Genomic DNA, 15,722 nt, shown 5'->3' with positions numbered 1-15,722 from the left:
TCAGGGCTCGGCGCCTGTGGCTTAAGCGGCTAAGGCACCAGCCACATACATCTGAGCTGGCGGGTTCCAATCCAGCCCGGGCCTGCCAAACAGCAATGACAACTATAACCAAAAAATAGCCGGTGTTACGGCGGGTGCCTGTAGTCCCAGCTACTTGAGAGGTGGAGGCAGGTGAATCGCTTGAGCCCAGGAGTTGGAGGTTGCTGTGAGCTGTGGTGCCACAGCACTCTACCCAGGGCGACACTCCAAAAAAATTCTGAGTTCAGGAGATCCTTCTGCTTAAATTCCTGAGTAGCTGGGACTATTGTGCTGCCCACCACACTGTGCTGCTAATTTTTCTAGTTTTAGTAGAGACGGGGTCTTGCCCTTGCTCAGGCTGGTCTCAAACTCCTGAGCTCAAGCTATCTTCCCATTTTGGCCTCCTAGAGTGCTAGAACTTCTTCCTTCTCAAGCAGAGAGATTTGTCCCTGTCCCTTATATGCCTAGATTTAGTCTTGTCTTTCTGGTACTTCATTGTATAGTTTTCTTGACCAGCACTGTTCTAAGTTTAGAAATATTAGTTACCACTCTCTATTCACCTGGACCAGAGGCCAGCAGCCATCTGGGTTCAGCTTTATGTTTCCCACATTCCTCCTGTACCGACACTAAAACCCAAGCTGCTAAAACCCAAGCCAGAGAGAACACTCACTGTTTCTAAGTATCTTGTGAACCAGTCTGGGGGCTTGTCCTGAGGCTGGTCTGTGTCACATGAAGCAAGTGGAAACAACTGGGAGAAAACACAATCCAAGATGCTGGAGGTTACTATCTATTTCTTATTTAAAATAATTTCCCTGAAATGTATTATTTTAAGTTGTTTTTTTTTTTTGGTCAAATTATACAAGCACATGGTTTAAAAAAGTGAAGGAGTATTCAAGGAAAACAAAGTCTCTATCCTACCCTGGTCTTCCTTTTCCAGAAGTAAATCACTATTACAAATTTCAAAATGTCAAAGACAGGGGTGGTGACAATTAACTCCCAAATCTTTGATGAATATACAGATCATAGATCAACAATGAGACATAAGGTTAGAAAATTGGACAGACAGAAGGTCCATAACCTTCATACCTGAGCTGCAGGCTCCTCTGGGGTCTTCATATCTGATTCCAAAACTCTCATCAGTGAAGAATAATGTGCAAGTGGCTTTTTCCCTGCCCTGACAGCTAGTCGTTTTTCTGCTGCAACTGGGGCTGAGGCTTCATCAAGGACATGGTGCCCTTCATGGACTTGCATCTGCAGTTGGTTTCCCTGCTTAACTGCCATCTGAGAACATACATTATAAAACAAAAACATACAGTGTGATTTTCCTTTCCCAAATGACATTGGAAAGACACCTAAATAGACTATGGTGAATTATGCTGGAAAATGTCAGGATTTGTGTTGTTAAATTAAATCAAGCCATCTATATAATGTTTATAGTCACTCAACCTGCTATTTCTTTAACAAGAATGTTAACTGGAAATGGTTATTAAAATCACAGAACAATTATTTTGCATTGCTCTACCAAAAAAAGAAAAAAAAACAGAAAAAAACAAACAAAAAAAGACAAAACAAAAACAAAAACCAACCCACAAAAGCAGGTTTTTAGCATCGCAACTTATTAAGTAAGATTTGTCATTAACTGGGTTATTACTTTTTTGTTTAACTGGTTTTTATATGAGACTTTATGGACCTGAATTTCAATTTTCCAAAAAAGAAAATCCCAGACTAACAAAACTGGAGAAATATAAACTATATAATTATGTATTCATTTGTCCACTAAGAATATTTTGGAAAGGAAGCTTAGGTAGTCATGTCATTGTAAAGACCATCTTCTTAAAAATCCTATTTTGAAGGCTGGGTGCCACATACACTGGCGCAGGCGGGTTCGAATCCAGCCTGGGCCTGCCAAACAACCACTACAACCAAAAAATAGCTAGTCATTGTGGCAGGCGCCTGTAGTCCCAGCTACTTGGGAGGCTGAGGCAAGAGAATCCCTTACGCCCAAGAATTTGATGTCGCTGTGAGCTATGACGCCATGGCAATCTACCGAGGGCGACAATACTGAGACTGTTTAAAAAAAAAAAAAAATCCTATTTTGAAAACTGTATTTTAAGGAGTATTTGGGGTTTTAAGTTGCCCAGGATGGTCTTGAACTCCTGGCCTCAAAGTGCTAGGTTGGGCTTGGCACCCCAGCACAGTGGTTACAGTGCTGGCCACATGCACTAAGGCTGGCAGGTTCGAACATGGCCAGGGCCAACTATACAACAATGAACTGCAACAAAATAATAGGTAGGCGTTGTAGCAGGCGCCTGTAGTCCCAGCTAACTTGGGAGGCTGAGGCAAGAGAATTGTGTAAGCACAACAGTTTGAGATTGTGTGAGCTGTGATGCCACAGAACTCTACCAAGGGCAACATAGTCTGTCTCAAAAAAAAAAAAAAGTGCTAGGTATACAGATGTGTGCCACTGTGCTGGGCTGAAACCTATTATTTTAGATCAGGGATCTGCAAACTCTTTCTTAAAAGGCCCTATGATATATATATTTTTTGAGACAGAGTCTCAAGCTGTCGCTGTGGGTAGAGTGGCGTGGCGTCACAGCTCACAGCAACCTCCAACTCTTGAGGCTTAAACAATTCTCTTGCCTGGGCCTCCCAAGTAGCTGGGACAACAGGCACTTGCCACCATGCCCGGCTATTTTTTGGTTGTAGTTGTCATTGTTCTTTTTTTTTTTCCTTTAACGACAGAGTCTTACTTTGTCACCTTCGGTAGAGTGCTGTGGCATCATAGCTCACAGTAACCTCCAGCTCTTGGGCTTAGGTGATTCTCTTGCCTCAGCCTCCCAAGTAGCTGGGACTATAGGAACCTGCCACAATGCCCAGCTATTTTGTTGTTGCAGTTTGGCTGGGGGTGAGCCTGAACCCACCACCCTCAGTACATGGGGCTGGCACCCTACTCACTAAGCCACAGGTGCAGCCCATTGTCACTGTTCTTTGGTGGGCTGGGGCTGGATTTGAACCTGCCAGCTCTGGTGTATGTGGCTGGCGTCCTTGAGCTACAGGTGCCAAGCCTGGCTCAATGATATTTAATACTTTTAGGCTATACAATTTTTGTGTAACTCTGCCACTGTCATCTAAAAAAGCCATAGACAATACATAAATGAATGAACATGGCTATGGTTCAATAAAAACAGGAGGCCAGCCTACTGGCAATAGTTTGTTGACCCCTATTCTGGACCATAAACCACCAAGAAGCTTTTAGCAAAATATCTGGGATTGTCTATGGAAAAAATTGCTCGAGAAACAATGAAATGTGTCAAAACATAAACATGGGATTATAATTACCAAATAAGAAAATGTATCAAAAAATAAAAAGTTTGTTTCCTCAAGCAAGGCAAACTTATATAAACTCTAATAGACTCCTGTGGGCCAAGTTTCCTGACTAGATCAGGTGAGCCAACAGTGGCTGTGGGAAAGGTGGGACATTACTACAGAGATCTTATCATAGAATGCTATTTTAGTCAAACAATTCTGTATCTTCAGATAATAGTGAAAGAGAAAAGCTAGGAGTTAAAACAAAAACGAAAGTATAGGGAACAGCACGTCAGAATAACTTAAAAGTAGAGAGGAAATAGGAAGAACACATTAAAATTGTAGCAAACGGAAACAAATGAAAAATTATAAACAGATATGGGTATCACAGCTTAGAGAAACGAAGAAAGGGCCTGAAAGTCCAAAACAAGAGACTAGCAGTAAATAGTATTTCTGAGTAAAAACCAGGAAGACATTGGCTAAAATGCTGAAACAAGCAACACCCAGAATAATTTTGACTGGAAGCCAAAAAAAGTGGATGCAGCTCACTATTTGGAAAAAAAACTTAACTTTCATTCCCTGCCAAAGTGATTATGGAAAATAGCTCAGTCTTGGAATAGATGCTCATAAAGGATAGTCAAATCTTAATTATAGGACGGCACCTGTGGCTCAAAGGAGTAGGGCGCTGGCCCCATATGCTAGAGGTGGCGGGTTCAAATCCAGCGCTGGCCAAAAAAAAAAATCTTAATTACAAAAGTGGTAATGAAAGAACAACTTGGTACACCTTAAAGAAGTGACCTCAAGGACTGCTGTAAATCATTACTAACTTAAAAAACATGAGATTGTATATAACTGGATGTTCATACATCTTCATATTACATTTTAAGTCTATATAGGTTTACAGAGAGGAGAGTGAAGAAATGAAAAATGTGAACTACAGGTTCGGCACCTGTAGCTCAGTGCTTACGGCACCAGCCACATACACTGGGGCTGGTGGATTCAAACCTGGCCGGGGCTTGCTAAACAAGGACGACAACCAGGTGTTGTGGCAGGCACCTGTAGTGCCAGCTACTTGGGAGGCTGAGGCCAGAGAATCACTTAAGCCCAACTAGAGTTTGAGGTTGCTGTGAGCTGTGACAGCACAGCACTCTATGAGGGTGACATAGTGAGACTCTGTCTCAAAAAAAAAAAAAAAAGTGAACTAGAAACCAACATTACAGGTCAGATGTGGCCTGCAACAATAGTCCCAGCTATTCAAGAGGCTAAAGTGGGCGCCAGAACCCGTGATGGGCACCCTCCCAGCTCTGGAAGAGTTGCTCCAGGACCAGCAATTGGCACCCTACCAGCTCCAAAAGAGCTGAGCCGGAACCCGCCATCGGCACCCTCCCATCTCTGGAAGAGCTGCGCTGGGACCCGCAATCGGCACCCTCCTGGACCTCCAGAAGAGCTGCCCCGCCACCGGCAATCGGCACCCTCCCAGACCTCCGGAAGAGCTGCACCGGGACCTGCTGTCAGCACCCTCCGGGACCCCAGTAAGAGCTGCACTGGGACCACTACCCCACCCCCCGGGCCTCCCCACGACCTGATCAGGAACTCTGAGAGCCACGCAACCCCACATCCTCCCTCCTGTACCCTCCCTGCCTCCACACGGCCCGCTGGTCTGCCCAGGGACTCTGGTAGCCGGTGCCCTCCAGAGCCCTCCCTGCCTCTGCGCAGAGCCCTTCTCCTGGCTAGAGACTGCTGTAGCCTTGGGTCCTCTGTGCCAAAGTCACTGGGTGCCAGGCACTCCCAGAACCGTGTGCACCACCCCCCGCCCTTTTGCTGGATCCGGGGGTGTCACACTCGAGAGCTGCTCCCACAACCAGAACTCCCTGGCTGGGGCAGCCCCAGAAGAGCTACACAGGGTCACTCCCTACAAAGATCCAGCAACAATAGAGTGATCTCCCCAGGGTCTAATTTCGGAGAGACACCACCCCAACTCTGAGGACGGCCAGAGGCAACGGTAAGATGAAATCAAAGGAAAAACTGGCAAAATGAATAATCGGAGTAGATCAACTCCCCCAAGGAACAATGGGGCAGATACAGCACAAGATCCCATGCAGAAACAAATAGCTGAGATGTCAGAAATTGAATTCAGAATCTGGATAGCAAATAAGATGAATTAGAATTCCAAGCAGTAACCCAAAAGATGTCTCAAGAATTCAACAAATTCAAAGACCAAATGACCAAAGGTTTTTACACATTGAGACATGCAATTGCAGCCCTCAAAGATCTGAGAAACATAGTAGAATCCCTCAGTAACAGAATGGAGCAAGCAGAAGAAAGGATTTCTGACATTGAAGACAAAGCTTTCGAACGCTCCCAAACTCTCACAGAGGAAGAGAAATGGAGGGCAAAAACAGATCACACTCCTAGAGGGCTCTGGGATAACTCAAAGAAAACCAATATTTGTCGAAAGCAATGAAGTGGCTTCACAAGGCACAGAGTCTCTTCTCCATGAGATTATGAAGGAGAACTTTCCAGACATGCCAAGGGATTCTGAAATTCAGATAGCAGTTTCAGAACTCCAACACGACTCAACCTGAATAAGACATCCCCCAGACACATCATAATCAATTTCACTAAAGTCAATATGAAGGAGAAAATTCTGAAAGCACCCAGACAAAAGAAAACCATTACCTACAAGGGGAAGAACATTAGAATAAGTGCAGATCTCTCTGCTGAAACCTTTTAACCTTTAAAAGTCGATGGTCATCGACTTTTTTTTTTTTTTTTTCAGTTTTTGGCCGGGGCTAGGTTTGAACCTGCCACCTCCGGCATATGGGACCGGCACCCTACTCCTTGAGCCACAGGCGCCACCCAGGTCATCGACTTTTAATCTCCTAAAGCAAAATAACTTTCAAGCCAGGATCTAAACTGTGTTTCATTTATTATGGAGAAATTAAATACTTTAATAACATTCACATGTTGAAGAAATTTGCCATAACTAAACCAACTCTCCAGGATATTCTCAGACCTATCCTCCATAAAGACCAGTGTAATCCTCCACCACAAAAGTAAACACACCCAAAAAATTTTGATCAAATTCCAACTTCCACAGTTGCAAAAGGATTAAAAATGTCCACCGGACTCTCCAAAGGCTTATCAATATTCTCAATGTAAATGGTTTCAATTGTCCTCTAAAGAGGCACAGGTTGGCTGACTGGATACAAAAACTCAAGCCAAATATCTGCTGCATACCAGAATCTCATCTTACATTAAAAGTCAAATATAGGGTGGCGCCTGTGGCTCAGTTGGTAAGGCACGGGCCCCATATACCGAGGGTGGCGGGTTCAAGCCCAGCCCCGGCCAAACTGCAACCAAAAAATAGCCGGGTGTTGTGGCAGGCGCCTGTAGTCCCAGCTACACGGGAGGTTGAGGCAAGAGAATCACTTAAGCCCAGGAGTTGGAGGTTGCTGTGAGCTGTGTGAGGCCACGGCACTCTACCAAGGGCCATAAAGTAAGACTCTGTCTCTACAAAAAATAAAAATAAAAAAAAAAAGTCAAATATAGACTCAAGGTGAAGGGATGCTCATCTATACTCCAGGCAAATGGAAAGCAGAAAAAAGCAGGCATTGCAATCCTATTCGGAGATGCAATAGGCTTTAAACCAACAGAAATAAGGAAGGATAAGGATGGACACTTCATATTTGTTAAAGGTAATCCTCAATATAATGAGATTTCAATTATTAATATTTATGAAGCCAACCAGAACGCATCTCAATTTATAAGAGAAACTCTAACAGACATGAGCAACTTGATTTCCTCCAGTTCCATAGTAGTTGGAGATTTTAACACCTCTTTAGCAGTGGATAGATCCTCCAAAAAGAAACTAAGCAAAGAAATTTTAGATTTAAACTTAACCATTCAACATCTGGACGTAACAGACATTTACAGAACATTTCATCCCAACAAAACTGAATACACATTCTTCTCATCAGCCCACGGAACATACTCCAAAATCGACCACATCCTAGGCCACAAATCTAACCTCAGCAAATTAAAATAAATAGAAATTATTCCTTGCATCTTCTCAGACCATCATGGAATAAAACTTGAACTCAATAACAACAGGAATCTGCATACTCATACAAAAGCATGGAAGCTAAATAACCTTATGCTGAAGGACAGATGGGTTATAGACGAGATTAAGAAGGAAATCACCAAATTTTTGGAACAAAACAACAATCAAGACACGAATTGCCAGAACCTCTGGGATACTGCAAAGGCAGTCCTAAGAGGGAAATTAATAGCACTGCAAGCCTTCCTCAAGAAAATGGAAAGAGAGGAAGTTAATAACTTAATGGGACATCTCAAGCAACTGGAGAAGGAAGAACACTCCAATCACAAACCCAGCAGAAGAAAAGAAATAACCAAAATCAGAGCAGAATTAAAGGAAATTGAAAACAAAAGAATTATACAACAGATCAATAAATCCAAAAGTTGGTTTTTTGAAAAGGTCAATAAAATACATAAACCTTTCGCCAACCTAACCAGGAATAAAAGAAAAATCTCTAATTTCATCAATTAGAAATGGTAAAGATGAAATAACAACAGACACCTCAGAAATTCAAAAAATCCTCAACGAGTATTACAAGAAACTTTACTCTCAGAAATATGAAAATCTGAAAGAAATCAACGAATACTTAGAAGTACGCCACCTATCAAGACTTAGCCAGAATGAAGTGTAAATGTTGAACAGGCCTGTATCAAGTCCTGAAATAGCATCAACTATACAAAATCTCCCTAAAAAGAAAAGCCCAGGACCAGATGGTTTTACATCAGAATTCTACCAAACCTTTAAAGAAGAACTAGTACCTATATTACTAAACCTCTTCCAAAATATAGAAAAAGAAGGAATACTACCAAACACATTCTACAAAGCAAACATCACCTTGATCCCTAAACCAGGGAAAGACCCAACGAGAAAAGAAAATTATAGACCAATATCAGTAATGAATATTGATGCTAAAATACTCAGTAAGATCCTAACAAACAGAATCCCCAAAAAAATTATTCACCATGACCAAGTGAGATTTATCCCAGGCTCTCAAGACTGGTTCAATATACGTAAATCTATAAATGTAATTCAGCACATAAACTAAAAAATAAAGACCACATGATTCTCTCAATTGATGCAGAAAAAGCTTTTGATAATATCCAGCATCCCTTCATGATCAGAACACTTAAGAAAATTGGTATAGAAGGGACATTTCTTAAACTAATAGAGGCCATCTATAGCAAACCCACAGCCAATATTGTATTGAATGGAGTTAAATTGAAATCATTTCCACTTAGATCAGGAACCAGGCAAGGTTGCCCATCGTCTCCATTGCTCTTTAACATTGTAATGGAAGTTTTAGCCATTGCAATTATGGAAGAAAAGGCGATCAAGCGTATCCACATAGGGTCAGAAGAGATCAAACTTTCACTCTTTGCAGATGACATGATCTGGAAAACACTAGGGATTCTACTACAAAACTTTTAGAAGTGATCAAGGAATACAGCAATGTCTCAGGCTACAAAATCAACATCCATAAATCTGTAGCCTTTATATATACCAACAATAGCCAAACTTAAAAAAGTCAAGGACTCTATTCCTTTCACAGTAGTGCCAAAGAAGATGAAATATTTGGGGGTTTATCTAACAAAGGACAAAGATCTCTATAAAGAGAACTATGAAAGTTTAAGAAAAGAAATAGCTGAAGATGTTAACAAATGGAAAAACATACCATGCTCATGGCTGGGAAGATCAACATCGTTAAAATGTCTATACTACCCAAAGCAATATATAATTTTAATACAATTCCTATAAAAGCTCCACTATCATATTTTAAAGATTCTGAAAAAATAATACTTCATTTTATATGGAATCAGAAAAAACCTCGAATAGCCAAAACATTACTCAGCAATAAAAACACAGCAGGAGGAATCACGCTACCAGACCTGAGACTGTACTATAAATTGATAGTGATCAAAACAGCATGGTATTAGCACAGAAACAGAGAAGTAGATGTCTGAAACAGAATAGAGAACCAAGAGATGAATCCAGCTACTTACTGTTATTTGATCTTTGACAGATCAATTAAAAACATTCAGTGGGGAAAAGATTCCCTATTTAACAAATGGTGCTGGGTGACCTGGCTGGCGATCTGTAAAAGAGTGGACCCACACCTTTCACCATTAACTAAGATAGACTCTCACTGGATAAAAGATTTAAACTTAAGACATGAAACTATAAAAATACTTGAAGAAAGTGCAGAGAAAACTCTTGAAGGAATCGGCCTGGGTGAATATTTTATGAGGAGGACTCCCCAGGCAATTGAAGCCATATCAAAAATACGTTACTGGGACCTGATCAAACTAAAAAGCTTCTGCACAGCCAAGAACATAGTAAGTAAAGCAAGCAGACAGCCCTCAGAATGGGAGAAAATATTTGCAGGTTATACCTCCGATAAAAGTTTAATAACCAGAATCCACAGAGAACTCAAACTTATTAGCAAGAAAAGAACACGTGATCCCATCTCAGGGTGGGCAAAGAACTGGAAGAGAAACTTCTCTAAAAGACAGATGCACGATCTACAGACACATGAAAAAAAGCTCATCATCCTTAATCATCAGAGAAATGCAAATCGAAACTACTTTGAGTTATCACCTAACTCCTGTAAGAGTAGCCCACGTAACAAAATCCCAAAACCAGAGATGTTGACATTGATGCAGAGAAAAGGGCACAATTCTACACTGCTGGTGGGAATGCACACTAATACATTCCTTTTGGAAGGATGTTTGGAGAATACTTAGAGATCTAAAAATAGACCTGCCATTCATTTTTTTTTGTGTGTGTGTTGTTTTTTTTTTTTTTTGGCCGGGGCTGGGTTTGAACCCGCCACCTCCGGCATATGGGACTGGCGCCCTACTCACTGAGCCACAAGCACCACCCTAGACCTGCCATTCAATACTATAATTCCTTTACTAGGTATATACCCAGAAGACCAAAAATCACAGTATAACAAAGACATCTGTACCAGAATGTGTATTGCAACCCAGTTCATAATTGCTAAGTCATGGAAGAAGCCCAAGTGCCCAATGACTTACGAATGGACTAGCAAATTGTGGTACACATATACCATGGAATATTATGCAGCCTTAAAGATGGAGACTTTACCTCTTTCATGCTTACATGGATGGAGCTTGAATATATTCTTCTTAGCAAAGTATCTCAGGAATGGAAGAAAAAAGTATCCAATGTACTCAGCCCTACTATGAAGCTAATTTATAGCTTTCATATGAAGGCTATAACCCAATTATAGCACAAGAATATGGGGAAAGGGCCAAGGGAGGGGAAGGAAGAGAGGAAGTCAGGGTGGAGGGAGGGTAATTGGTGGGGCCACACCTAAGGTGCATCTTCGAATGGGTACAGGCAAAACCTACTAAATGCAGAATACAAATGTCTACATACAATAACTAAGAAAATGCCATGAAGGCTACGTTGAACAGTTTGATGAGAATATTTCAGATTGTACATGAAACCAGCACATTGTACCCCTTGATTGCACAAATGTACACAGCTATGATTTAACAATAAAAAATAAATTAATTAATTAAAAAAAAAAAGAGGCTAAAGTGGGAGAATTGCTTGAGCCTCGGAGTTCAAGACCAGCCTGGGCAACGTTGCAAGACCATCACTCTAGAAAAGAAAGGAAAGAGACAAGGCAAGGCAAGAAAAGGGGGAAAACAAAAAGCAAAAATAAGGAAAAGGAAAACTCTCACTCCAGAGTTAGAGAGTTCCTGATAATTTAAAATTTTAAATGACAGATGAGAAGAATCTTTTATTAGGAGCTGCCTTTTTATAAGTGGCAGGCCCTATTCATTGGTCTCCCTAAAAACAGGCTTCACTGTGTTTATACTATCAGCTTTTCCCCATGGCTAATGGAATGGAGGATCAAGTTTCAGTCAACAAATATTTTAAAAATTACTTAAAATGAGATGAAATAGCCATTACCTTAAGTGCTTCTTCATATTCTCCTAAAAGGACAAAAAATAACATACTGTAATATTTCTTCACTAGCCCTCAATATTCTATTACATATAGCCAATCCTAAAGATCAAATGTACTACACAAGGACTATAGTTCATAAGAACATATTGTACTCAGAATTTTTGCTAAATGATATTATAGCAGCTCTTGCCACAGGGGATGAGCATAGCAGAGCAGCTATATTGGGATGATGAATGTTTATTTGTTTTACTACAATAACCACTGACACATAAGGTTTTAGTAATGACAGATCACAGAGATTATGGTGGTCCCATATGGTATTATGCTGTATTTTTACTATAACTTTTCTACGTTTAGGTACACAAATATTTACCATTGTGTTACAACTGCCTATTGTATTCAGTACAATAACATGTGGTACAGGTTTGTAGCCTAGGAACAAAAGGCTATAAGCCTAGATACTAGGCTACACCACCCAAGTTGATATAAGTACACTCTATGATGATTGCATAATGAAAAAATCACCTAGAATGATGCACTTCTTTTTTTTTTTTTTTGTAGAGACAGAGTCTCACTGTACCACCCTCGGGTAGAGTGCCGCGGCGTCACACGGCTCACAGCAACCTCTAACTCTTGGGCTTACGAGATTCTCTTGCCTCAGCCTCCCAAGCAGCTGGGACTACAGACGCCCGCCACAACGCCCGGCTATTTTTTGTTACAGTTTGGCCAGGGCTGGGTTTGAACCCGCCACCCTCAGCATATGGGGCCGGCGCCCTATCCCCATTGTTAGGCAACACGATGTAAACCTCGTATCATGCTACCTGCTTTCAATATACACATTTATTTAAAAAGAAAGTAGAGCTAATCCTGACTTCTAAGATTTTTACCTTACAATTTTTGTGTATGAACCACTACTACTTTTTGGTGACAAATTCTTTTATAATGCAAACAGAAGATACTGCTGATCAGTTCTCCTCCTTAAATCCTTCTTTCTATGTTAATGGAGCCTTCTAGTTACAAAGTCTCAACCTAGCTCCCTTACACTAGTTGTGAAGCTCAGGACTCAAGGGAGTTAATGGACAGTGTTAACACTATCATTCTGCCTGTTAAAATACAATTTTAAGGGGCCAGCCTGAGAAACTAACCTTCAAATTTAGATGGTTTCTGTGGGAAAATGCCCTCTAAGCTCTGAACAACCAACTACCTGATAAATTTTGGGAATACCAGTTGTTTATAAGTTGCTATTAATATATATACCAGGTGAGAAACAACTGTAACACCAGAACAAGTTCATGTGTCAAACTGGGAGGCATATTATTTTCAGAGAACTAGCATCTTAACTATAAGAATCTCCCATTAAAACTTTCCTTAGTGTCCAAAAACACCTTCCTATATACAAAAAACGACTATACAATAAAAACTGCCTATGTAACTAAAGCTAGTGGATAAATGAATGAAATGTCAATTTATAGTATACCAAATTTCTATGCTAAAATGAATATTGCAACAAAGTTTGAGCATAAATAGAAATGCCTCAATAAGCAGATTAAGGCTTACTTTATTTTCATTTACCTTATTATTATTTTTTGAGACCAACTCTCACTCTGTTGCTCCAGGCTAGAGTGCCACAGCGTCATAGCTCAAAGCAACCTCAAACTCTTGGGCTCAAGTGATCCTCTTGCCTCAGCCTCCCTGAATAGATGGAACTTCAGGTACATGCTACCACATCTGGCTAGTTTTTCCATTTTTAGTAGAGATTAGGTCTCACTTTTGCTCAGGCTGGTCTGGAACTCCTGAGCACAAGCAATCCACCCACCTTAGCCTCCCAGAGTGTTAGGCTTACAGGCATGAGTCACAATACCTGGCTTTCATTCAGCTTTAAAGCCTTAATCTGGGCAGGGTATGGTGGCTCATGCCTATAATCCTAATACTCTGGGAGGCCAAGGTGGGTGGATTACTTGCACTCAGGGGTTCCAGACTAGCCTAAGCAAAAGCAAGGCTAAAAACAGATAATCTAACTAGGCATTGCGGTGGGTGCTTATAGCCCCAACTACTTGGGAGGCTGAAGCAAGAGGATTGTTTGAGCCCAAGAGTTTGAAGTTGCTATGACCTATGATGCCGGATACTCTACCCAGGGTGAAAAAGTAAGACTATCTCAAAGTCCCATACGATCCTTCAGGGACTTACCTTGACTATTGATGGATACCTGTGAAAGGAAAAAAGCAACAGTGAATTAAAAGTGTCTCATCAATTGAGCTTATCTGTTACTAGGACCAGAAAAGCTCACAGGATAGATGAAAAATACCATGTCATGTGGGCGGCACCTGTGGCTCAGTGGGTGGGGTGCCGGCCCCATATGCCGAGGGTGGAGGGTTCAAACCCAGCCCTGGCCAAACTACAATAAAAAAATAGCCGGGTGTTGTGGCGGGCGCCTGTAGGTCCCAGTTACTCCGGAGACTGAGGCAAGAGAATCGACTAAGCCCAGGAGTTGGAGGTTGCTGTGAGCTGTTTGACGCCACAGCACTCTACTGAGGGCAATAAATGAGACTCTGTCTCTACCAAAAATAAAAAATAAAAAAAAAACAACAAAACACCATGTCATGGATTCAGTTTTTCCAGCATCACTTGTTAGTCATGAATGATAATTAAGAAATTTTACTGGTAGGGCGGTGCCTGTGGCTCAGCGGGTAGGGCGCCGGTCCCATATGCCGGAGGTGGCGGGTTCAAACCCAGCCCCGGCCAAATAAAAAAAAAAAAAAAGAAATTTTACTGGTTAACTACTGTGCCCCTCCTTTTTTCCAGGTACATTAAGAGGCAATCTAATATACTGGTTAGAAGCTTTAACTCTGTAGCCAGAGGGTATGGACTGAACCTTACACTACTACTTTTAAGCTTTTATGGCTTTGGGCAAGTTACTTAACCTTTCTGTGTTATAGTTTCCTCATGGGTAAAATGCAGATAATTATATATTTAATACAAAGTATTGTTGTTGGTTTGACATAGTGTAAACACTCGCCGTCTTATTTTTATTATTATAAACTAAATGGCAGTTTGTATTTGTATGCATGCGCCCTCTCTATGTATACATGCACATACACAAACACACAGACACACCTGGGCTCAAGTAGATGCTCCTGCCTCAGCCTCCCCAATAGCTAGGACTACAAGAACATACCACCACACCTGGCTAATTTGTTACATCTTTTTTTTGTTTACAGTGACTGGGTCTTACTATGTTGCCCAGGCTATTCTCAAATTCTTAGTCTCAAGTGATCCTCCTGACTCTGACTCCCAAAGCACTGGGATTACACAGGCAAGCCACTGTGCCCAGCTGAGCTTATGCTATAATTTAACTTAAGATCACTATACAATTTTTGTTTTCTTTCTTTATTTTTTTTGAGACAGAGCCTCAAGCTGTCACCCTAGGTAGAGTGCTGTGACATCACTGCTCACAGCAACCTCCAACTCCTGGACTCAAGCCATTCTCCTGCCTCTGCCTCCCAAGTAGCTGGGATTTCAGGCGCCTGCCACAAAACCCGGCTATTTTTTGGTTGCAGCTGTCATTGTTGTTTGGCGGGCCTGGGCTGGATTCAAACCCGCCAACTCAGGCGTATGTGGCTGGCACCTTAGCTGCTTGAGCCTCTTTTTTTTTGAGAGAGTTTTACTATCACCCTCGGTAGAGTGCCGTCGCATCACAGCTCACGGCAACCTCAAACTCTTGTGCTTAAGCCAGTGGTTCTCAACCTTCCTAATGCTGTGGCCTTTAATACACTTCTGTGGGTTGTGACCCATAGGTTGAGAACCGCTGGCTTAAGTAATTCTCTTGCCTCAGCCTCCTGAGTAGCTGGGACTATAGGTGCCAGCCACAATGCCTGGCTATTTTTTTGGTTGCAGTTCTCATTGTTGTTTAGCAGGCCTGGGCTGGGCTCGAACCCGCCAGCCTGGGTGTATGTGGCTGGTGCCCTACTTCCTGAGCTACAGGCACCAAGCCATAATTTTTGTTTTCAAGACATAGTCTTTCTCTGTCTCCTAGGCTAGAGGGCACTGCTATCATCATACCTCAAAGCAACCAAAATTCCTAGCCTTAAGCAATCTCCTGCCTCAGCCTCCTGAGTAGCTGCAACTGTATGCACATGCTACTATGCCTGGCCAATTTTTGTATTTTTTCTTTTTTGAAGACAGTCTCACTTTTTCACCCTTGGTAAGAGTACTGTGTCATCATAGCTCACAGCAACCTCAAACTCCTGGGCTGAAGTGATTCTCTTGCCTCAGCCTCCCAAGTAGCTGGGAATACAGGCGCCCACCACAATACCTGGCAGGGTATTTTAGAGACAGGGTCTCACTCTTGCTCAGGCTGGTC

At 41.7% G+C, this 15,722-nt stretch overlaps 1 protein-coding gene across 3 annotated transcripts in view; it reads right to left on the bottom strand.

Moving 5' to 3' along the window:
• Positions 1–15,722, bottom strand: part of NBR1 (NBR1 autophagy cargo receptor) — a 47,637-nt gene that overhangs the window by 24,107 nt on the left and 7,808 nt on the right. For all 3 annotated transcript variants that reach the window (XM_053568916.1, XM_053568919.1, XM_053568918.1), the window contains 4 exons: positions 13,550–13,568; positions 11,366–11,388; positions 1,105–1,299; positions 689–766 (listed from right to left, as the gene is read on the bottom strand). In XM_053568916.1, coding sequence (XP_053424891.1) covers positions 689–766; positions 1,105–1,299; positions 11,366–11,388; positions 13,550–13,568 — 315 coding nt within the window. The remainder of the gene's footprint in view (positions 1–688; positions 767–1,104; positions 1,300–11,365; positions 11,389–13,549; positions 13,569–15,722) is intronic.

Source organism: Nycticebus coucang, chromosome 18 (assembly GCF_027406575.1).
Source record: "Nycticebus coucang isolate mNycCou1 chromosome 18, mNycCou1.pri, whole genome shotgun sequence".
NCBI lineage: Eukaryota > Metazoa > Chordata > Mammalia > Primates > Lorisidae > Nycticebus > Nycticebus coucang.
This window is presented reverse-complemented; position numbering and strand designations above follow the sequence as displayed.